This window comes from Pteropus alecto, unplaced genomic scaffold (assembly GCF_000325575.1).
Source record: "Pteropus alecto unplaced genomic scaffold, ASM32557v1 scaffold131, whole genome shotgun sequence".
Lineage (NCBI taxonomy): Eukaryota > Metazoa > Chordata > Mammalia > Chiroptera > Pteropodidae > Pteropus > Pteropus alecto.
In genome coordinates, this window is record NW_006434709.1 from 4,093,697 (window position 1) to 4,111,453 (window position 17,757).

At 32.8% G+C, this 17,757-nt stretch overlaps 1 protein-coding gene and 1 long non-coding RNA gene across 5 annotated transcripts in view; one reads left to right on the forward strand and one right to left on the reverse strand.

The window, feature by feature from the left end:
* Nucleotides 1-13,080, reverse strand: ETAA1 (ETAA1, ATR kinase activator). Of its 3 annotated transcripts, XR_003045664.1 has the most exons (7): nt 12,720-13,080; nt 11,440-11,568; nt 11,091-11,167; nt 8,022-8,134; nt 5,778-7,780; nt 2,521-2,635; nt 997-1,079 (listed from the first exon to the last, which is right to left on the reverse strand). XR_003045664.1 is itself a non-coding variant. In XM_025045160.1 (6 exons), the coding sequence occupies exons 1-6, from the start codon at nt 12,940-12,942 to the stop codon at nt 961-963; spliced, it is 2,664 nt and encodes an 887-aa protein (XP_024900928.1). In that variant the 5' UTR covers nt 12,943-13,080; the 3' UTR covers nt 1-960. The 3 variants fall into 3 exon arrangements, 2 of the variants coding, with proteins under 2 accessions (XP_024900928.1, XP_024900929.1); XM_025045160.1 differs by lacking the exon at nt 2,521-2,635 and having other exon boundaries at nt 1-1,079; XM_025045161.1 differs by lacking the exons at nt 2,521-2,635; nt 12,720-13,080 and having other exon boundaries at nt 1-1,079; nt 11,445-11,568.
* Nucleotides 11,601-17,757, forward strand: part of LOC112477908 — a 23,192-nt gene continuing 17,035 nt past the window's right edge. The window contains exon 1 of one of the 2 annotated variants that reach the window (XR_003045665.1): nt 11,601-12,466. This is a non-coding gene — a long non-coding RNA (uncharacterized LOC112477908). Of the gene's footprint in view, nt 12,467-12,954; nt 13,066-17,757 lie in introns of those variants that run through there. The other variant, XR_003045666.1, reaches the window with a different exon arrangement.

The window sequence follows — 17,757 nt, forward strand, 5'->3', positions numbered from 1 at the left end:
TCATTTTTATATCCTGGAATGATTCTTTAATACAAGAAACAATGAGCATCAAGTTTAAATGGTCCTTAATGTACGTTTTTAAGTTTTATATTACAAATAACTACAAGTTATTTTATGTACTAATACCCTGAAGGAAATGGTACAATTGTTTAAGTATCCATTAGAGTGAAAGAAATCATTCTAATCCCAATACAGCTTTAACTTGTCTTGTGTCTTTCAGAATAACAATATTCATTTCTCACCTATACAGTAATGAAGCTGGATCAGATATCTAAAGTTTGACAGTTCTAAATGTTAATGAAACTATATTATTTACATAGCCAATCTATTTTTTCCCCTAAACTTCTTAAATCAGCATTTTCCCTAAAAATAGTGGAAAGTTTACAAAATGCATTATTCTAGAAAATTAAAATTTAAATCTTTTTCAGAGTAGGAATTCAAAACAATAATTTCCTTACAAGTAAATTAAAGTCCTTTATTTCCTACCAACCATGAAGATGAAAGTATTAATTTGAATTCAGAAAGGTATAACAACCTTAAGGAACAGTTACATCAAGTAAAAACTATTAAAAAAAAAAAAATAGTCTCTACTTAGTAAGTTGAAGCTTTGTATTAGGAAAAGACATTACGATAAAAAATTTAGTAGATAACCCATTTTTTTGATGATCCTCTACAATCACAGTATTTAAAAAATGTAACTAATTGCCTCTGTACAATTCTACTACATAATTGTTAGCTTTCCTAAATTTCCCAAACTTACATATGATTACTTTCACATACATCTCTAAGTAAAGGCTTCATTGACCATTGCAAACACTGATTTATTAAATAAAGTAGAAGTCCATGCTTTATAACTCAGCATTATATTTCTCACAGAGAAATCAAGAAACAATATTTCCTATCATAGATAGTTATCAACTGTCTTTGTTAAGTCTTCCACTTAATTCTTCACTGGAGAAATCAAGTGGGAGCTGCTTTTATAGATGATGCCTGTGTTTTGGCCATTCTTCGAACCAGCGCTTCTTGTCTCTTTCTCTGAATTTCTTCAGGAGAATACTTTCTATTTTTCTCTTCTTCCTCTAAAAATTAAACAAAATACAGATATTAGTTGTATAAACTTGAAAGTCATTCTGCATATAAATTTGAATTTTTACTTTTTTATTACCCAGATTTGCCATATTGGTTTGGCTATTAAATCACACTAATCTACTAAATATAAGATTCCAAGTACAGATATAATGCTCTAGGACAAAAGAAAATTGAGCACTGATCAATCTGTTCCTATGTGATCCACTCTTTTCAAAGTAAGATAAAATTCATTTGATTAAAAATGGTACATTTTGACTACCTAGCAAATAATTCTGTGAACAATGACATCTAATTTGTATAACCAATGTATGAATACATCTTAAAAACAAACTGGGATTTTAAATGTAGACAAAATATCATTTATTAAATTAGATAATACCTCAAACAGTGTACTTCTACTATAAGCTATATTTATATTCACACCAACTTTTTTTCCTCTATAGGGAACCTCCAAGATTTTCATTTCAGCCATACAGTAAAAATATTTTAAAGTGACAGAGTGAAATCCAGCATGTCAATAAACATGTAACTCACTGTCAGATATTATCTTTTTATTTGGAAAACACATTTTACATAAATATTACAAAATTACTTCAAAAAGCAGAATATCTGAAAATCTTCAACGTCTTTTTAATATATACTAAAGTGAAGCATTCTGATAAATTATGCAGCATAGAGTATACTTTAGATAAACATACTATAAAATAAACAATATTTTAAATTAAATAAAGTTCTATTTTAATATCTAATTCTACCTCTATCAAAAAACTGAGTTCTAATAAAATGAACTTAATTTGATAGTTAAGTCATTTTGAGCTAAAGTATTAGATTAATACTAACAAAAATCAAACTTCAAATAGCAAACCTATTTTCTCATTTAAATGTTTTAGAATTAAGACCATCACCTTGAAACATATTTAAGTGGCCTTGTATTGTACTGGTAAAACCACCTATGTTGCAAAATCTGCCTTTCTGTAGTACTGTCAGCAGAGAAATATTATTTACACTGACATCTAGACAAAGGTTCAGAATTTATTTGTTATAACAGGCATTTCCCTTGTTCACTAAGGAAAATATTTGCCCAAAATATATCACCTGTCTTCCTTTTCTTTCTTGGTATAATCTAAATGGGAGTGGGTGTCCTGGGTAAGAGACATATATTTTGAATAAACTCCCTAATAATTCTGATGTCTTTATTTCCTAAACTAATAATCTCACAGACTATAGCTATTTTCCTTTACAGAAAGATACTACAAGCTACTTTAAAATTAGTCTAATTATCTAATATTTTTGTCTCAAAGTTGAGAAATACAAGAAACTCTGAATAGATACACATACAGTTTACATTTGATTGACCATAAGTTTTGAAGGAAAAAAGGTTAATAATCCATGATGGCAGAAGAGAATATAGCTCCCTAAAATTGGTCTTACAATTCGCTTGGTGATATTCTGGAAAATAATTTCAAAGGATATAATAAAGTCACATCATGAAAATCTGATTTAAAGAGTCATCCATTTCTCCCATCAGCCCTTCCTTTAACTCAATCTGCAATAAAAATACATAGCAAAGTCTCAAACTATTGCAAGGTACAAAGCAAGAGTGGTTCTTAATCTTTAACCTAAAGCAGGGGAGTCAGCAATTTTTTTTCTGTAACAGGCCAGAAAGTAAATATGTTAACCTTTAAGGGTCATTTGTGTCTGTTGCAACTGCTCATTTACGTCTCTGTAGCACTGAAGACGGCCAGGGACAATACAGAAACAAATGATGTGGCTATATTCAAATAAAACTTTGTGTAGGGACAATGAAATTGGAATTCTATATAATTTTCAAGAGTCATGAGCTATTATTCTTTTGATTTTTTTTCAACCATTTAAAATGTGAAAAGCAGCTTAACATGCTGGCTGTACAAAAATAGACCATATAGACTGAATCTAAACAGGCCAGGTTTTGCCAAACCCTGCCTTAAAGCAATGAGGTAGTTAAATGGGTTTTGTTTCAAAGATATTCCCTGGAGAGTAGTTTGCTATATAGCAACATAAAAAAAAAAGTATAAACAACAGAAAATATCAACAAGGTCAATATTATTAGAAGATTAGATATTACAAATAAATTTAAAGGAAAAATTGATAAAGAAAACTGAAAGGCAGATTATTCATCGATAAAAAATATGGATAAGATAGTAGACAGAAGTCTTGGGAAAACTCAAATTTCCAGAGAGATTTAGTCTTTAATGGAATTATAACTATATACAAATATATTCATGTTGGGAGTATGGGTGAATTAATTACTTATTAAAATATAAATATTTAAAATTATTATAGATTGGCAATTTTTAAAGTTTCAAAATATCTAGTTTGGGCTATAATGTAGAGAAATATATTCACTGTCAGTGTTGATAAGAATATAAGTTAATGTAACTTTTGGGGAAGATTTGGTGATATACATCAAAATTCAAAATCTTCTTACATCAATTTTTCAGTAATTAACAGATATAAACACAAGAGCATGCAGAAATTTATACAGAAGGATATTCACTGGAGGATTGTTTGTATTGCAAAAAACTGCAACCAAACTAAACTCTCATCAATAGAGACACAGTTAAATAAATTATGGTACATCCATATAATGACATACTATGTGATCGTTAAAAGTACTGAAGGAAATCTATATGTACGAACCAGAAAAGATAGCTATAGTATATTAAATAAAGGCAAAACCAAGTTGCCAAACAGTGGGTATATATTATATAATTCCATCTATTCAAATAAATCTGTAAGTATATAATACACACGTTTTATATGTACAAAAATGTTATGCTATATTTAGCAGTGACTTTCAATGAGAAATGGTGAGAGAAAAAATAGAGGACTTAACTTTTTACTTCAAATTAATCTATAGTGTTTTCTTTCTTTTTAAACAAGTAGCATATTACTTTTATAATTTTTTAAAGGAGAGGGATCAGTTAAATAGGAAAGTTTAAGCAGTAATGCCAACAAAAATATCATCTAGAATCTAAACAGAAAACAATAATGTTATAAGAAACTAAAAACTTTCTCGTATTAGTATTGATCTACATAATAGATAAGAATTCTAATGTTGGCCTCAAGTGAGGGTGGACTAATTAAGAAAATCTATAATTACAAGCTGGTATAGTAAATGCTATAACAGAAGTTAGTAATGGGTATTGGAGAAACCCAGAGAAAGTGAATCTAAATCATTCTGGGCGGTTAGAAACACACTGTGTTTTAAAGGAGAAATGGAAAATGGCCTGGCAGATTTGGCATATGCATGTAGTGGGCATTATGTTCCTGGTAAAGGAAACAGCATCTGCAAAACCGTGAATCTGTTAGAAAGCACTGGGCATTAAGAAGCACTAGCAGTTATGATAGATATATTCCCTTTTAAAAAAATATTATGATATCAGGAAATAACAGACTTTTCCCATTACATGGCATGATGTTCATTCAAATATTTATTAAACATTTTCTAGGTGGCAGATGCTGTGATAGGCCTAGGTTCTCATTGATAAGACAAACAGTAATCAATATTTAATAGCGAACTGTGATAAAAGAAGTGAAGGAAAAAAGAGATAATGGAAAACAAGGAAAACACTTATAGACTGTTTGAGGAAGGCCTCTGTGAGAGGGTAATATTTAAACTGAGACGTAAGGATAAAAAAGCATCAACCAAAGGGTGAGAGTGGGGGAGGGTCAAATGTTGGGTAGTTTTAGTTGGGAACAGCATAGTCAAAGCTCCTGAACTAGGAAAGAACCTATTTCCTTTGAGGAACTGAAAGACAGTTGGTGTAGTTGAAGCTTAGTATGTAAGGGAAAAAAGAGGACAGGCAAGTTAAGGAAAGATAATTCAAGGCTTTGTAGATCACAGTGTAAAGTCTGGACTTTATTTGAAATATGATTGGCAGCCAATGAAAGCTATGGTTAAGCATAGGAAAGTCATGTTTCCCTATTTGTTTGTCAAAGACAATTCTGTTGTTTGAAGATCAGAAATGAAAGAAGACAGGTGAAAGAACAGCAACAGTCTAGTCCATAAATGTTCACTTGGAAAAGGATGGTAGCAATAGAGAGTGAGAAAAATGGGCAGTTTTGAGATATTTTTTGAGGTAAAAACAATGAAACTTGCTGATGAAAAGAATTTGGGAAAAGAGGAATTGGAAGAATGAAAAATGACAGGCTGTACTGAGTAAGTTATCATTCTAACTATCACAACAGAGTTTTATACCAGTTATTATAGTACCAAAGGTGTTTAATTAGAATGCTCTAAATTTTCAAACATTATTCACCTCAGTGTTCTGCTAAACACACAGGAGTAAGATTATTCAAGTTTTAAAACACTGAGATATTTAGTAAACACAATCTCACATAGTAACACATATACCTAAAGTACGATTTCTAGAAAATACAGAAAACTTTCAAAAAAATATTTACTGAGTGTCTACTATATGCTAGTTACTGTATTAAATGTTGGGAAAGAATCTGATGTAGTCTTTTGAAAACATAAATCACCTATGCTTTGTATATTACAGCATAATTATTTGTAAGAACTGTTTTGAGTTCTAGTCAAACATCATAATTTTAACCTTACATGTAATGCAAATTCAATACAACAAAAAACTAGTTTGGCTACTTTCCGAGATGATACCGTTCAAAGGAAACAATTTCATACATACCTTTTGAAGGTTGTTTCAAAGATTCAGAAAGTTTCACCGAAGACTGCTGTTGAATAGCCTTCCCACATGAGTTGATGGTTTTGTTTTTCTCCGAACCCTGTGTAATACTGGTATCAGACATACTTCCTGTTATACAATTTTCATTAAACTGGGAAAGAATCTGAGAATTTTTCATCTTTGTAAATGTATACTTAGAAAATCTAACTGTTCTGTTAAGATTACTCTGAGCTTCATCTATTGTAGTCCTATGGGACATAGGCTGAGTACTCAATTTCTTCTTATAAGTAGCAATTTCTGTACTCATATGACTTGAATTCACATTCAAACTTGAACTTCTTGTAAGAACCGATTTGGAACTATTCACTTGTATTGGAACATCAGTGTTATTACAAAAGACAGGCAGATTATTCATCAGACAATTTGAGTTCTTAGAGTATATAGTCAGATTTGTTGTAGCACCTAAAAAACTCGGAGAATTTCCATAAATCTCCTCTTTTTGCATCTTCATTGATTTATTTATTGGTGAGCTATTTGTCAATGAAGATGTTTGTGCTGAAATATTACGCAGATTCAAGTGTGTTGACTGCACCAATGGACTTCCTTGTTTAGATGTAGTAAACATGTTTTGGGCTCCATGACTGGAACTATTACTGATTTCAAGTATACTTTCTGATGTCTTGCTGTCCTTTCTAAAGTCTTGTTGTTGAGTTAGTCTTTCAAAATCATCACATGCTTGGTATAATAAATCATCATCTACATCGTCTGCTTCCCAGGTATTCTCTAATTGATGACATGCTTTAACAATTTCATGGGCAAATGATGGGTCATTCCAATCATCAGAGAAAGAATCCAACTTTGATGCATTAGTCTGATAAGCATCGCCCAAAGCAGCAGAGCCAAAAGGAACATTAGCAGATGTTTTAAAAGACTGATTAAAATTAGACTTATTTTTTTGTTCATTAGAATATCCTGTGTTCAAAGTAGACTTTTTTCCAGAAGTATTAACATTAGGAATAAATTTAGTATGAGTATCTCCCTTTACTTTTGTCAAATTAGATGCAACAGCACAATCTTGAGTTTTGTCTTGAATGATTTCATTGAAAGAGTTCTCAAATTTCATTTTATTTCCAATGGAGGATAATTTGTTTGATTTATCATTTGAATTTGGTGAAAATTTATATGTTCCGGCATCTATTAATTCACTGTTATGTGTCTTTGCAGAAAGATCTTGTAAAATTTTTGAATCTCTTAACCCAGCATCTAGACTTACATTTGTTCTTGAGTTACTTTTATCATTTTTACTGTTAAAGGTACAAATTCCCTTTTGATCGGCCATCTGGGCTGGTTCAGACATTTCTACATTTTGCATAACAAAAGATTCATTACTTAGTAAATTCTCCCAATCATCCTCAAGATCATCAGTAGTAAATGCATCAAAGTGCTTATTAGAAGCTTCTGGCTCCTCAGGACAGGAAGTCACATTCGATTTTTTCATTCTAGGAGTATCTACTTGATGAGAAAGTGATGCTGCAGGTTTATTTGGCAGTTTTTCAGTGACCAGAGTTTCATTAGTAATGATTTTCTCCTCTTTCAAAGTGCTTCTCTTTCCAAAGGTAGTATTAATGGTATTCCGAAAAGCATCTGACAGATCTTGGCTTAACTGTCCACTACATTTCTGAGTAGAACCATCAAAAATGGCATTAAAGGCTGCTTCAGCATTTTGGTCAAATGGCTTCTGACTGCTATTTTTATCATTTACCATAGATACCTTGGTATTTTCTTTCATTGGCTTCTTTATTACAGCATTATCTATTTCAGGAACTATATCATGTAGTAACTGCATTTGAACATCATAATTATTTAAAGTCTCTGTTTCTGAAATCATCTGGATAAAATCGTGATTTCTCTTGTTTTGCTCTTGAATCACATCTAGCTCTTCCATATTTTTATCAAACTGCTTAGCCAATTTCATAAGTTCTTCCTCTCGATCTTGTGTTTTTAACCTATTAAACAAATATTTTAAACAATTGTAAATAAGAAAATGTCTAAGAGTCATTACAAATATTTGTTATTTAACACATTAAAACTCGAAAATTTTGAAATTTACATTATCATTACTTAAAGTCCAAAATTTTACATGTCAAAGCTAAGAAAGTTTTTGATGTAGTCACAAAACCAAAACAGAACATTATTAAAAATATTTATTTCACTGAATGTCAGAAAAGCTAAAAAGTTTAAACTTACTTTGTGCAGCTGAATTTTGCTCTTGATTTTCCTTTTGCTACATTAGGAGTACAAGGAATAGCAGTTGCACCAATCCACATGCCCAGCATAGAGTCTGTTGTTGGTTTTTCATCCTTTGGCAGAGAGAAATAAAGGAGGAGAAAAGTACAAAAAAAAAAGGAAAGAAGGAAGGAAGGAAGGAAGGGAAGCAGGAAGGGAAGGAGGGAGGGAAAACTTTATTATGTTGAATTATTTTCCTAAAGTAATCAATTCTGGTAAGGTGATAGTTATTAAACAATCTCCAAAACAATAAGAAGCTGGAGGATGGTAATAAATAGTTGCAAGAAGTGATACATTTATGTTTCAGGGAATAAAAACATTCAAAATTGGGAATTTCTAATTTTCAAAAATGTAAAGTTTTAGTAATTTGATTAAAAGTGCATTTTAATAATAAAGACATATTTTTACCAAAACTGATCAACATAAGATATTTATAGAAATAAACATTAGTATCAGAAACAAACTGTAGCATAAATCAACAGAATTAAGAAGAGACAGGTATATGAAATTCTTTCTATATCACCTGATTCTCCAAATTTTCCCTATCCTCATTATAACCCTTTAACTAAATTTGGACGATCCATGTTGACCTGAATTAAGAACACTTCCACAGAATTAAGGTCAGGACTGAGTTAGAGGTTAAGTACAGGGTTAGAACTGATGCTAAGAATAAGGTAGGAGAAAAGTTATTTTAGTTCTGCATATTTTTGCTATGCTTTTCAGTCACTTGATCAAGCAAAATATTAGAGGATGATTTTATGCATTAGTTACAAACCAAACTAAGAAATCGAATAGGTTAACCATTTTCTACTCCCTAGTTTTATAATATGTAGAATCTACATAAAAAACTATCACACAAGGTAAAAATAATCTTATCACTAGATTACTTGAAGGCAAGGACTATTATGATAGTCCAGCATCTAGCAAAATGAACATAAAGATGTCAGTTCATATTTATTTACTAGAATCCTTAACTGATCAACAAGTAGTTTTCTTAGATGTCCAGTTGGATCAAGAAGATTTTAGCATTGCAAAATACTCAAACCAATAATTTCACTTTCAGTATACTTTTTCCTTTTTGTTTCAACAACCTCATAGGGAAAATAACATTCTTAATGACTTAATTATGGATTTTTTTGGTCCATTTACCAAGTAATTGCAAATTTGTTCAATAAAAGTATGACAAGTTTATACATACAATTTTATATAGACATAGGTCACCTGTATGTTTTTTATACTATTTGTGTTATATTTTCAAATTTTCTTCATTAATAATTATATAAGACAATCCAGGTGCTACATAAGGTATCTAAACACATTATTCATTTAATCCTAAAGAATGCACCATGTACTTATATAAAAATGATGGAGATATATACACCATCTTCAAACAAACAACACTATATAAAAAGTATCCTTGAAGAAAGTGAAATGACTGTCCAATTAAAACATAAGTGAATATTTTTTTAAATGCCATCTCTGGAAATATTAAGGTGACTTAAAAATAATTATTTGAGGAAGATAACATACCTAAAATTAAACGTGAGTATGTCATTCTGAGCACACTTTTTAAAGCTTTCAAAAAGACACTGATACTACCAGAGTTGTTTTAAAAATGCTCAGTTGAGAAGGGCAACATTTAAAAGCAACTAATTTCACTGTACTTTTTCTTATACACAAGTTACCACTTGCATACCATTGCTATTTCTTTATGTGAGCTATTATTTCCAGCCCACTTAAGTAAAGTCCAATAATTTACTCAACTATCTTTTTATCACTATTTAGACTGGCCAGCCCAAACACATTTTATAATGCTTCTTTCATGTGAAACCCACAATTAATGAAGATCTATTGTTAACTCATGAAGTAAGTAGTATTATGGCATAAATGCTATTTAACTAATGAACCATATGTAAAGTGAATTTCTATGACATGCCAAACGTGGAATGCAGAGCTAGTAGCAACAGAGTTGTTTTGACTGTGCTAGTTATTATTTCAGATATTTCACAGCAACTAAGAAAAACCTTAGTTCTTGTCTCTTCCACTTGAACTGTGGTGATTCCTTCTAACCACAGTTTAGGCCAGTGCCATCTATTGTTTATGGTCAACATATAGTCACTACTCATGGGCATGTCAAAGAAAAATACCATACTTCTCATAGAGAAGACACTAAGCAAAAATTGGATGTTTTCTAGATTTAAATGTTGCTAAATAAGGAAAATAAAGAGAAAAGTAAAGAGGTTCAGAATACAGGTTGACTTAAATTTCTATTTCTATTTCACTCAAGCAGTAGAGTAAATATGAAATAAAGAAAAGGAAACTTTTGCAGATGGTTCTATTACGGCATATGATTTAACTATCATAATTAACTTTAAAATAACCTTACCTTTATAGTCTCTATAGTTTACAAAGAATTTTTATCTAATTTAATCCTCATAATAATCTAATAGAGCAAGACAAGTAATTCTAGTTCATGGACGAATGAAGTTCTGAGAGCTTAACTGACTTGCTTAGGGTCGCCCAATATAGGCGGTGGACTGAGAACTAACTCCAAATCCAGTGTTTTCTCCACTTTTACAATGTTTCATGGTGATCTTGTTAAGTCAACACTATTAAGAGCAGTTTCAATGGTGAAGGTACGCTATAGACAGTACATAAATACTAACCACAAAAAACTTAAAAGCTTAAATTTTTATTGTATATTATTTTTGTAACTTGATAAATGATGCCATATATTGTCAAACAATATTAAAAACAAAATAAACACAAAGCTCTAGTCGAAAACCATCAGTCTAAATATTAAGTAAGATATATTTAGGAAAATATATATTACCAATTTTATATTTTCCTTCTTTCAAAACATGCATTTCAGTAAGTAGAAAAGGTCAAAGCAATCTTTGCTGCTCTATTTCTGAAAAAAAAAAAAGAATTCTAAAAGACAAAATATTTTTCACATAAATGAACTACACAAGGACTTAGTGGCATATTTTTCACTGCTTTAAAATAAATTATAAAACCAGTGACATTTACCTGAGGAGCAATCCGATTAACAATATGTGAGATCTCATCACTATCTGTGGTGTAAATCTGTTTTTTTCTTCCTTTACCTAAAGAAATAAAGACATTTCTATAAATTGTAAACAAAAACACTTGATTTTAAAAAATAGCAGTCACTTCTTAGAAAACAATTTTAATTAGCAGGGCTTAAATCACTGTGCACTGTAACATCACATGCATATCATAGCAATATAAGCACATACAATTCTCAAAAAACATTTATTGTAAAGTTTCTGATGCTGTACCCAACTGAAATTATATAGTTAAACACTGAATCATTTATCAAATAGTTACCCAGATAAAAATGTTAATAACAAATTACCTAACTGTTTTGTCATTGGAGAATTTTGATCCCAAAAGATATCATTCTGTCCATCTGGATCATTAGGAGAACTGAAGGTAGATGACAATAAATCCATTTGCAGCACTCTCTTTGGTGTTTCATATCTTTCTACATAAGATTAAGATAAAAATTGTTGCATTTTAAAGCTCTGCTTCATAATACACAATGTCAAATAATAGCTTAGGCAAGATTATTCTTTAGAGTCCAATTATAAAATTTTCTCCGAGATATTTTCACCAAAATTAAAATGTTTCACATAAAAATCTTTGTACTACTTCACAAATTTAACATTGTAAATAGCAAGTATTTTAAGATACTTCAGTAACTCTATGAATGTTTAGTATTGTATACCCTAGTCACTCAATTCATTACTCTGAAACTTGGTGGCTTTGGGAACCACCTGTAATTTGTTTCAAAAATCAAAAGCATCCCAGCAGAAACTTCAGTGTTTGTTTAGCCTGTTTTCACCGACTCTATCCAACTTAAACCAATTCTTCAAAAAGCTTTAGTTATCCATGTCTTAGAAAGTTTTGTCTATCATCACTTTTAAATTTTTTCAGATTTGTTTTTGTTTATTCCGGTGTTGCTTTATGGGAGTGAAGTAAAGATAAAGTGAAGGCCATATTTTAAGAACACGCTCTAGGAAAGAGCTTTAGTACGACTTTCAGTTCCTTCAAGGATTCATTACAAATCTTTTAAAAATGGAACACCAAAAATTGACCAGAGACATATTCCGGGGCCCTTAGTTTCCCACTTTGAGAGACGTTATACATAGGAACTTCCGGTTTATTCATAATGAGGTGAGACATCACCGTGGCTTTGAGTATATAGCTACAGTATTTCACAAGGTCCTTTCTCTAGAGTAAGTTAGGGCAGAAAGTTTAAGGGGAAATAATTCCCCTAGTAATAAGGTGAAGGCAGCAGGTCTAACAGATATTTCTCCTCGCTCCGCCATTGCTGCTGACCGGAGGAGCAGCCTAGAAATTAGCCGTCCTCCTTCCTACAGGTAAATCCCACAGGACCTATTGTGTGGCAGAGGCGACAAGTGGGTGGTTAAACCTAATCGGGCAGTGCTCAAATTCCGGGGCTAATGCAGTGGGAAGTGTGTCAGGTTATTTTTGGACTCATGAAGGGAGAAGCCCAGAGAAGCAACACTCTTCAGACTCCACCCCCACTCCCACCCCAGGTTTCCCAGTGGCAAGCTGGGATGTGGGGCTACAGTGCCAAAGCCAAGAGAGGCCGCGCTGCCCACGTCTCACCCTCGGGGTTACTTTTACTGCCCGAAGCGGCTGCTGGAGGCTGCTCTTGCTGAGGCATGGGCCGGATAGGACCCTCTGCGACCTCGTAGAGCCCGGATTCGCGGGCCGACCTAAGCCGCCTCTTCCCTGGCTCGACCACCGAGCTGCAGTCCTCAGCGGCCGCCGCTTTGCGTAGCGTGCTCTTCAGGCCAGGGCTGTCTCCATGTTTTCTTCGCCGACTCATTGCCCAGGACCCCCTCCACCAGCCGTTTCTCCTTTCACATTTTGCACGGGAGAAGCAGAGAAATGGAGTTAGACGCGGGACTCGGCGCTAACGGCCGCCGCCATTTTTGCCGGAGGCGCGCTGGTAAGAGGGGGCCGCTGATTGGCTGCGTCCGGGCGAGGGGGCGGTTCGGTCGGCGTGCTTATGCCGCGCGTTTCCTCAACTCGCCGCGGATCCTGCTGGGCTCTGCTCAGATTCGTCCGGATTGAAAAGGAGTGTAAGGGGTAGTGTGTTGTTCCTAGTTGTGTCCATAGTAACTGACAGTGAGAGCATGCGAAGTGAAAAAAGATCGAATTCACTGGCATCTTTTTATTGAATTTGCAACAAGAATTATAAATTACTCATTCCGATTATTGTGTTTTAGTATTTTCGAGAAGAAGAAATAAACCGTATAGATTAGGAAGGAAGCAATAAAACTTTTTTCATAGATGTGTGCATAGAAAAATTTAAAAAAAGTAGGAAAATTATTAAATTCGGCTTTGTTACGGTAGCCGAAACAAAGTCAATATTCAAAGATCAATTGTGTTTCAGTAGATTAGTAACAACATTAACATTTTAAAGAAATACAATTTATAATAGCATACAAGATATCAAATAACTAGGAATAAATTTAACCAAAGATTACACCACTACAGAAGGAATTATGAAATATTTTTGAAAGAAACTGAGCATCTAAATAAATGAATTATAATTCATGGGTTGCCGGAATATTTTGTTACAATAAGTTCTCAAACTGATCAATAGAGTCAGTGCAAATCTATTCATAATCACAGTAGGATGTGTGTGTGTCCGTGCGTGCACGCGTGTAATATGACGTTTATTCGAAAATGTATGTGGAAATGCAAAGGAGTAAAAATATCCAAGAAACTCTTGAAGAATAATGAAATTGAATGTTTACCAGGTATCAAGAACTTACAAAATTATGCTAATTAAGACAGTGTAACAATGGGGGAAAGATAGACAAATAGATGAAAGAAATAAAATAGAAAGCTCAGAAACAGAGCTTTAGGTACACTTGCTTTAAGATGAAGACAACACTCCTGAGCAGTGGGAAAGGAAATTTCAATAATAAACAGCTTGGTCAATTTGAAATTCACGTGGAAAAAGAAAGTTAACCTCTACTTCATATCCCCAAATCAAATGCCAATTGATTATATATTGAAAGAGATAAAATAATTCTGGAAGTTGATATAAATTGTCTTTGTGACAGAGAATTAATTTTAAATTGAACAAAAAGCTCACGAACCGTAAAGAAAATAATTATAAATTTGACCACATTAAATTGATAATATAAGATCTCTTTATCCAAAGACAACATTAAAGAATGAAAAGCAAAGTACAGATTGGACAAGATCTTTACAAGAGATAAAATTAAGGGCCCATGTGCAAAGTATATGAAGAACTGATATAAGTCATTAAGAAAATGAATGACCACCAATAAGAAGAATGGGTCACATACTTTAGCACGCTCTCCAAAATAATCTAAATAATCGACAAACTTGTGGAAAGGGGCTCAAACTCATTTATAATGAGGAAAATGAAAATTAAAACCACAATGTGATACTCTTCTACAGCCATTTGATTGGCTAAACTTAACAAGACTGACAAAAGGGGTACTATGGAAGTGAACCAGACATGAGACCACAGCCCCAGCTTTGACTACTGGCCTGTGAGAGACCCAGAACCAGAGGACTCGACCAATGGGAACTGTCGTGTGCTGCTGGTGAGAATATAACTTGGTACAACCACTTCAGAAAATAGTTTTTGATCTAGTAACCGCACTCCTAGGAATATAACCAGTGGAAATGCATGGACTTGTGCATCAAGATACCTTTTATAAAAATGCTTTTAGTAAAATTCAAACTCCAAATTGGAAGCAAACCGAAGGTCATTTAACAGTATAGTGGCTAGATATATTGAACTGTATTTGTTCAACAGATGTCATATAGTAATGAAAATGAAAAAACTACAGCTCCTTATAACTATGTAGAAAAATCTCATAAAGTTGAGCAAAAGAGACCAGATCTCCGCTTCTTCCTCCAGAATACTATATAATTCTATTAACATAAATTTCAACAGGCAAAATTAAACTATAAAGAACAATCCAGGAAGTGGTTACCAGAAAAGTCAGGATAATTGTTATTTCGGGGAGGGGAGAAGAACAATGATTAGAAAGGGACAGAGGGAGGGGATATATCCGATGCGTTGGCTTTGTTCATTGTCTTGTTCTAGTTGTTATTTTGTGATAATTCATCTAGCTAAACATGTTGTTTTGTATACTTTTCTGTATACATATTAATAAAAACATTTAAAAATTTTAATGTAAGGCAAAATTTTCATTTCTGCAGAACAACCAATATGTATTTATTCCTTGTAATTTACTGTTTTCATTCTTCAGTTTGGTTGACAGGAATCCTACAACTAAATTTGAGGTTCAGTTCTAGCAACTATGCCAACCATTGTAACCAAATAATTCCATCCTTTTTCCTCAGTCCTTGATTTTCTACTATTTCCCTTGCCATGATTGTTTTTCATCTACATATTTCAAAACAATTATTTAGTTTTATATGTTTATAACTGGATATAACTGCTTGGGAGGTTTCATCTCTTAAAATTCAAATTAACTACTTGAACTTCCACTTGTCTAAATTAATAGATATACTGTTATTTCTCTTGGAGATTTCTCCTATCTCTCAACTGACCAAGAATCCCAGAAGCAGAAGAAAAAAGTCAAATGTCCACTGCAACACTTTATTCAATAGATGGCATCAGAGCTGTCTAAAAGACTTAATTTACCCTGAAAAATACCCACTCACACTTAGAAAATAGTTAAAGTTTTAAGAATTTAATAATACCTATAGGAGTAATAACCATGTGGTAATCTTTAAAACATATTAATACTGCAAATAAAATAACAGTGAATAATTTCCCATAACTGTCTAAATTCTATAGTACCTAAGTAACCATTGTGAAAAGGAACAACTCGAGCCCAAAGAACAGAGGCGTGTTTTCACCTTAGCACACCCAGGATGGCTGTAATCGTAATCGTTATGTGGCAGGAAGCTATCATAAGTTTTAGCTTGTAAGTTGCTTAATTCACACAATCTGTTACAGTTCTAATGTAGTTCAAGTTAAATGTACTTCCTGAATATAACTCTTAAATAAGTACAGTACAATTAACTCCTTGGTAAATGTTCTAAATAAATAAAAGGTAAGTCTTATAGACGTTTGAATATGATATAATTAAAAGCACCAAAACTTTAGCATTCAGAACTTAGCATTTGAATAATATGTACATATAAGACTTAATAAAACAAAAAACTTTTTAGTAAACAAAAGTTAAACTCTTACTTGTTTATTTGCATAAACTTCATAGTGTTTTTTAAGCAAAATATTGAGACAGTTAAAGATTTTTTTTGTAAAGTGATTGCCTTGTCACTTACATAATAATGATACTATCTGCTGGATCTTTGCCTAATTGTGAAAAGTCTTTGTTTCAAGAAAAAAAAGTCATAATGTGCTGTTATATAGCACACCATGTATACAGAGCCCTGCCCCTGCTCCAAATCTATCAGGGTACAGTTGGTGGAATCTGAACAGGCAATAAAAGAGGTAGATGATTTTTTTACAGTCTTGTTACTGTGTTTCTAAAATATATCCCAAAATGCACCTGGATAAATACTGGGCCTATTTTTTCTCAGTCCTGACCTACTTGCTATTGTAATTAAAATCACCTCCTATGCCCAGCCCTCTTCTGAGGGAACTGCATCAAGAGCCTCTGCTGCCTAAGTGACTTTGATCTTACCAGGTGGGCCCCAAGCAGGTAAAACTGAATGGACTAGAGATGGACACCAGATTTTGGGAACCACTCTATAGGCTGATTCTCTACCTCCAACTGTCACAAAAAAGGTACATGGAGACAATCATATTTCCTCTTGGAGGTCTGAAGTAAGAATCTGCTAGAGGGCCTTGTGCAAAACCATGAAGGTCCAGAAACTATGAGGGAGCCTGATGATAGTGGAACAGAAAGAAGCAGCAGTGTTACACTGACAGGACCATTGGAATGAACATCTATAGAAACTGAGCAGCCATTCAGCTCCAATGTCCCTAAGGCCAGGTTCTACTGTGATTCCAGTCGTTTCCTTTTCTCTCTCAATGCAAATCCTTTGTAGTAAACTTCCTCTCCTTGAGCTAGCTAATGCCAGTTAATCTGTATTCCTTACATCCACAAAAGCTGAACTAAAACAAAGCTTGGGATCAAAGGTATAGACTAATTGTTTCTTAATTTTTAATGGAGGGTACGAATTGGGAATAGAGAAATGCCAGCTGCAAAATGCTTTTATTTTAAATGATGTCAAAGCCATTCTTAATGACAGATGATTATTTTAAGTTTTGGCAAAATCATAGTTATAGATGATTTGAGATGTTTTTATAATAAGTTAAAGGAGTTTTATTTTGAAAAGTTCAAAATAAAAGGTTAGAGAATCCTATTTAAAGATGGAGTTGGGAACTAAATTATTTTAGTGATTTATTTGAAAGACAATTTATAGTGGGCACTGGCTGTCATCTGAAATCACCTTTTTGTTTCTTTTGTTTTACATTTCTTGCCTCACTATTAGAAAATATATAATTTTCTAAAAAATTAGAAAATATAGTCTATATTTGTTCGCCTTTCCAACCCATATTCCAAGATGACATTTCAGCTTTTATGTTACCACTTTTCACCATTTCCTCATTTTTTCAACCCGCTAATACACTTTCCTTCTGGCCTCAAAC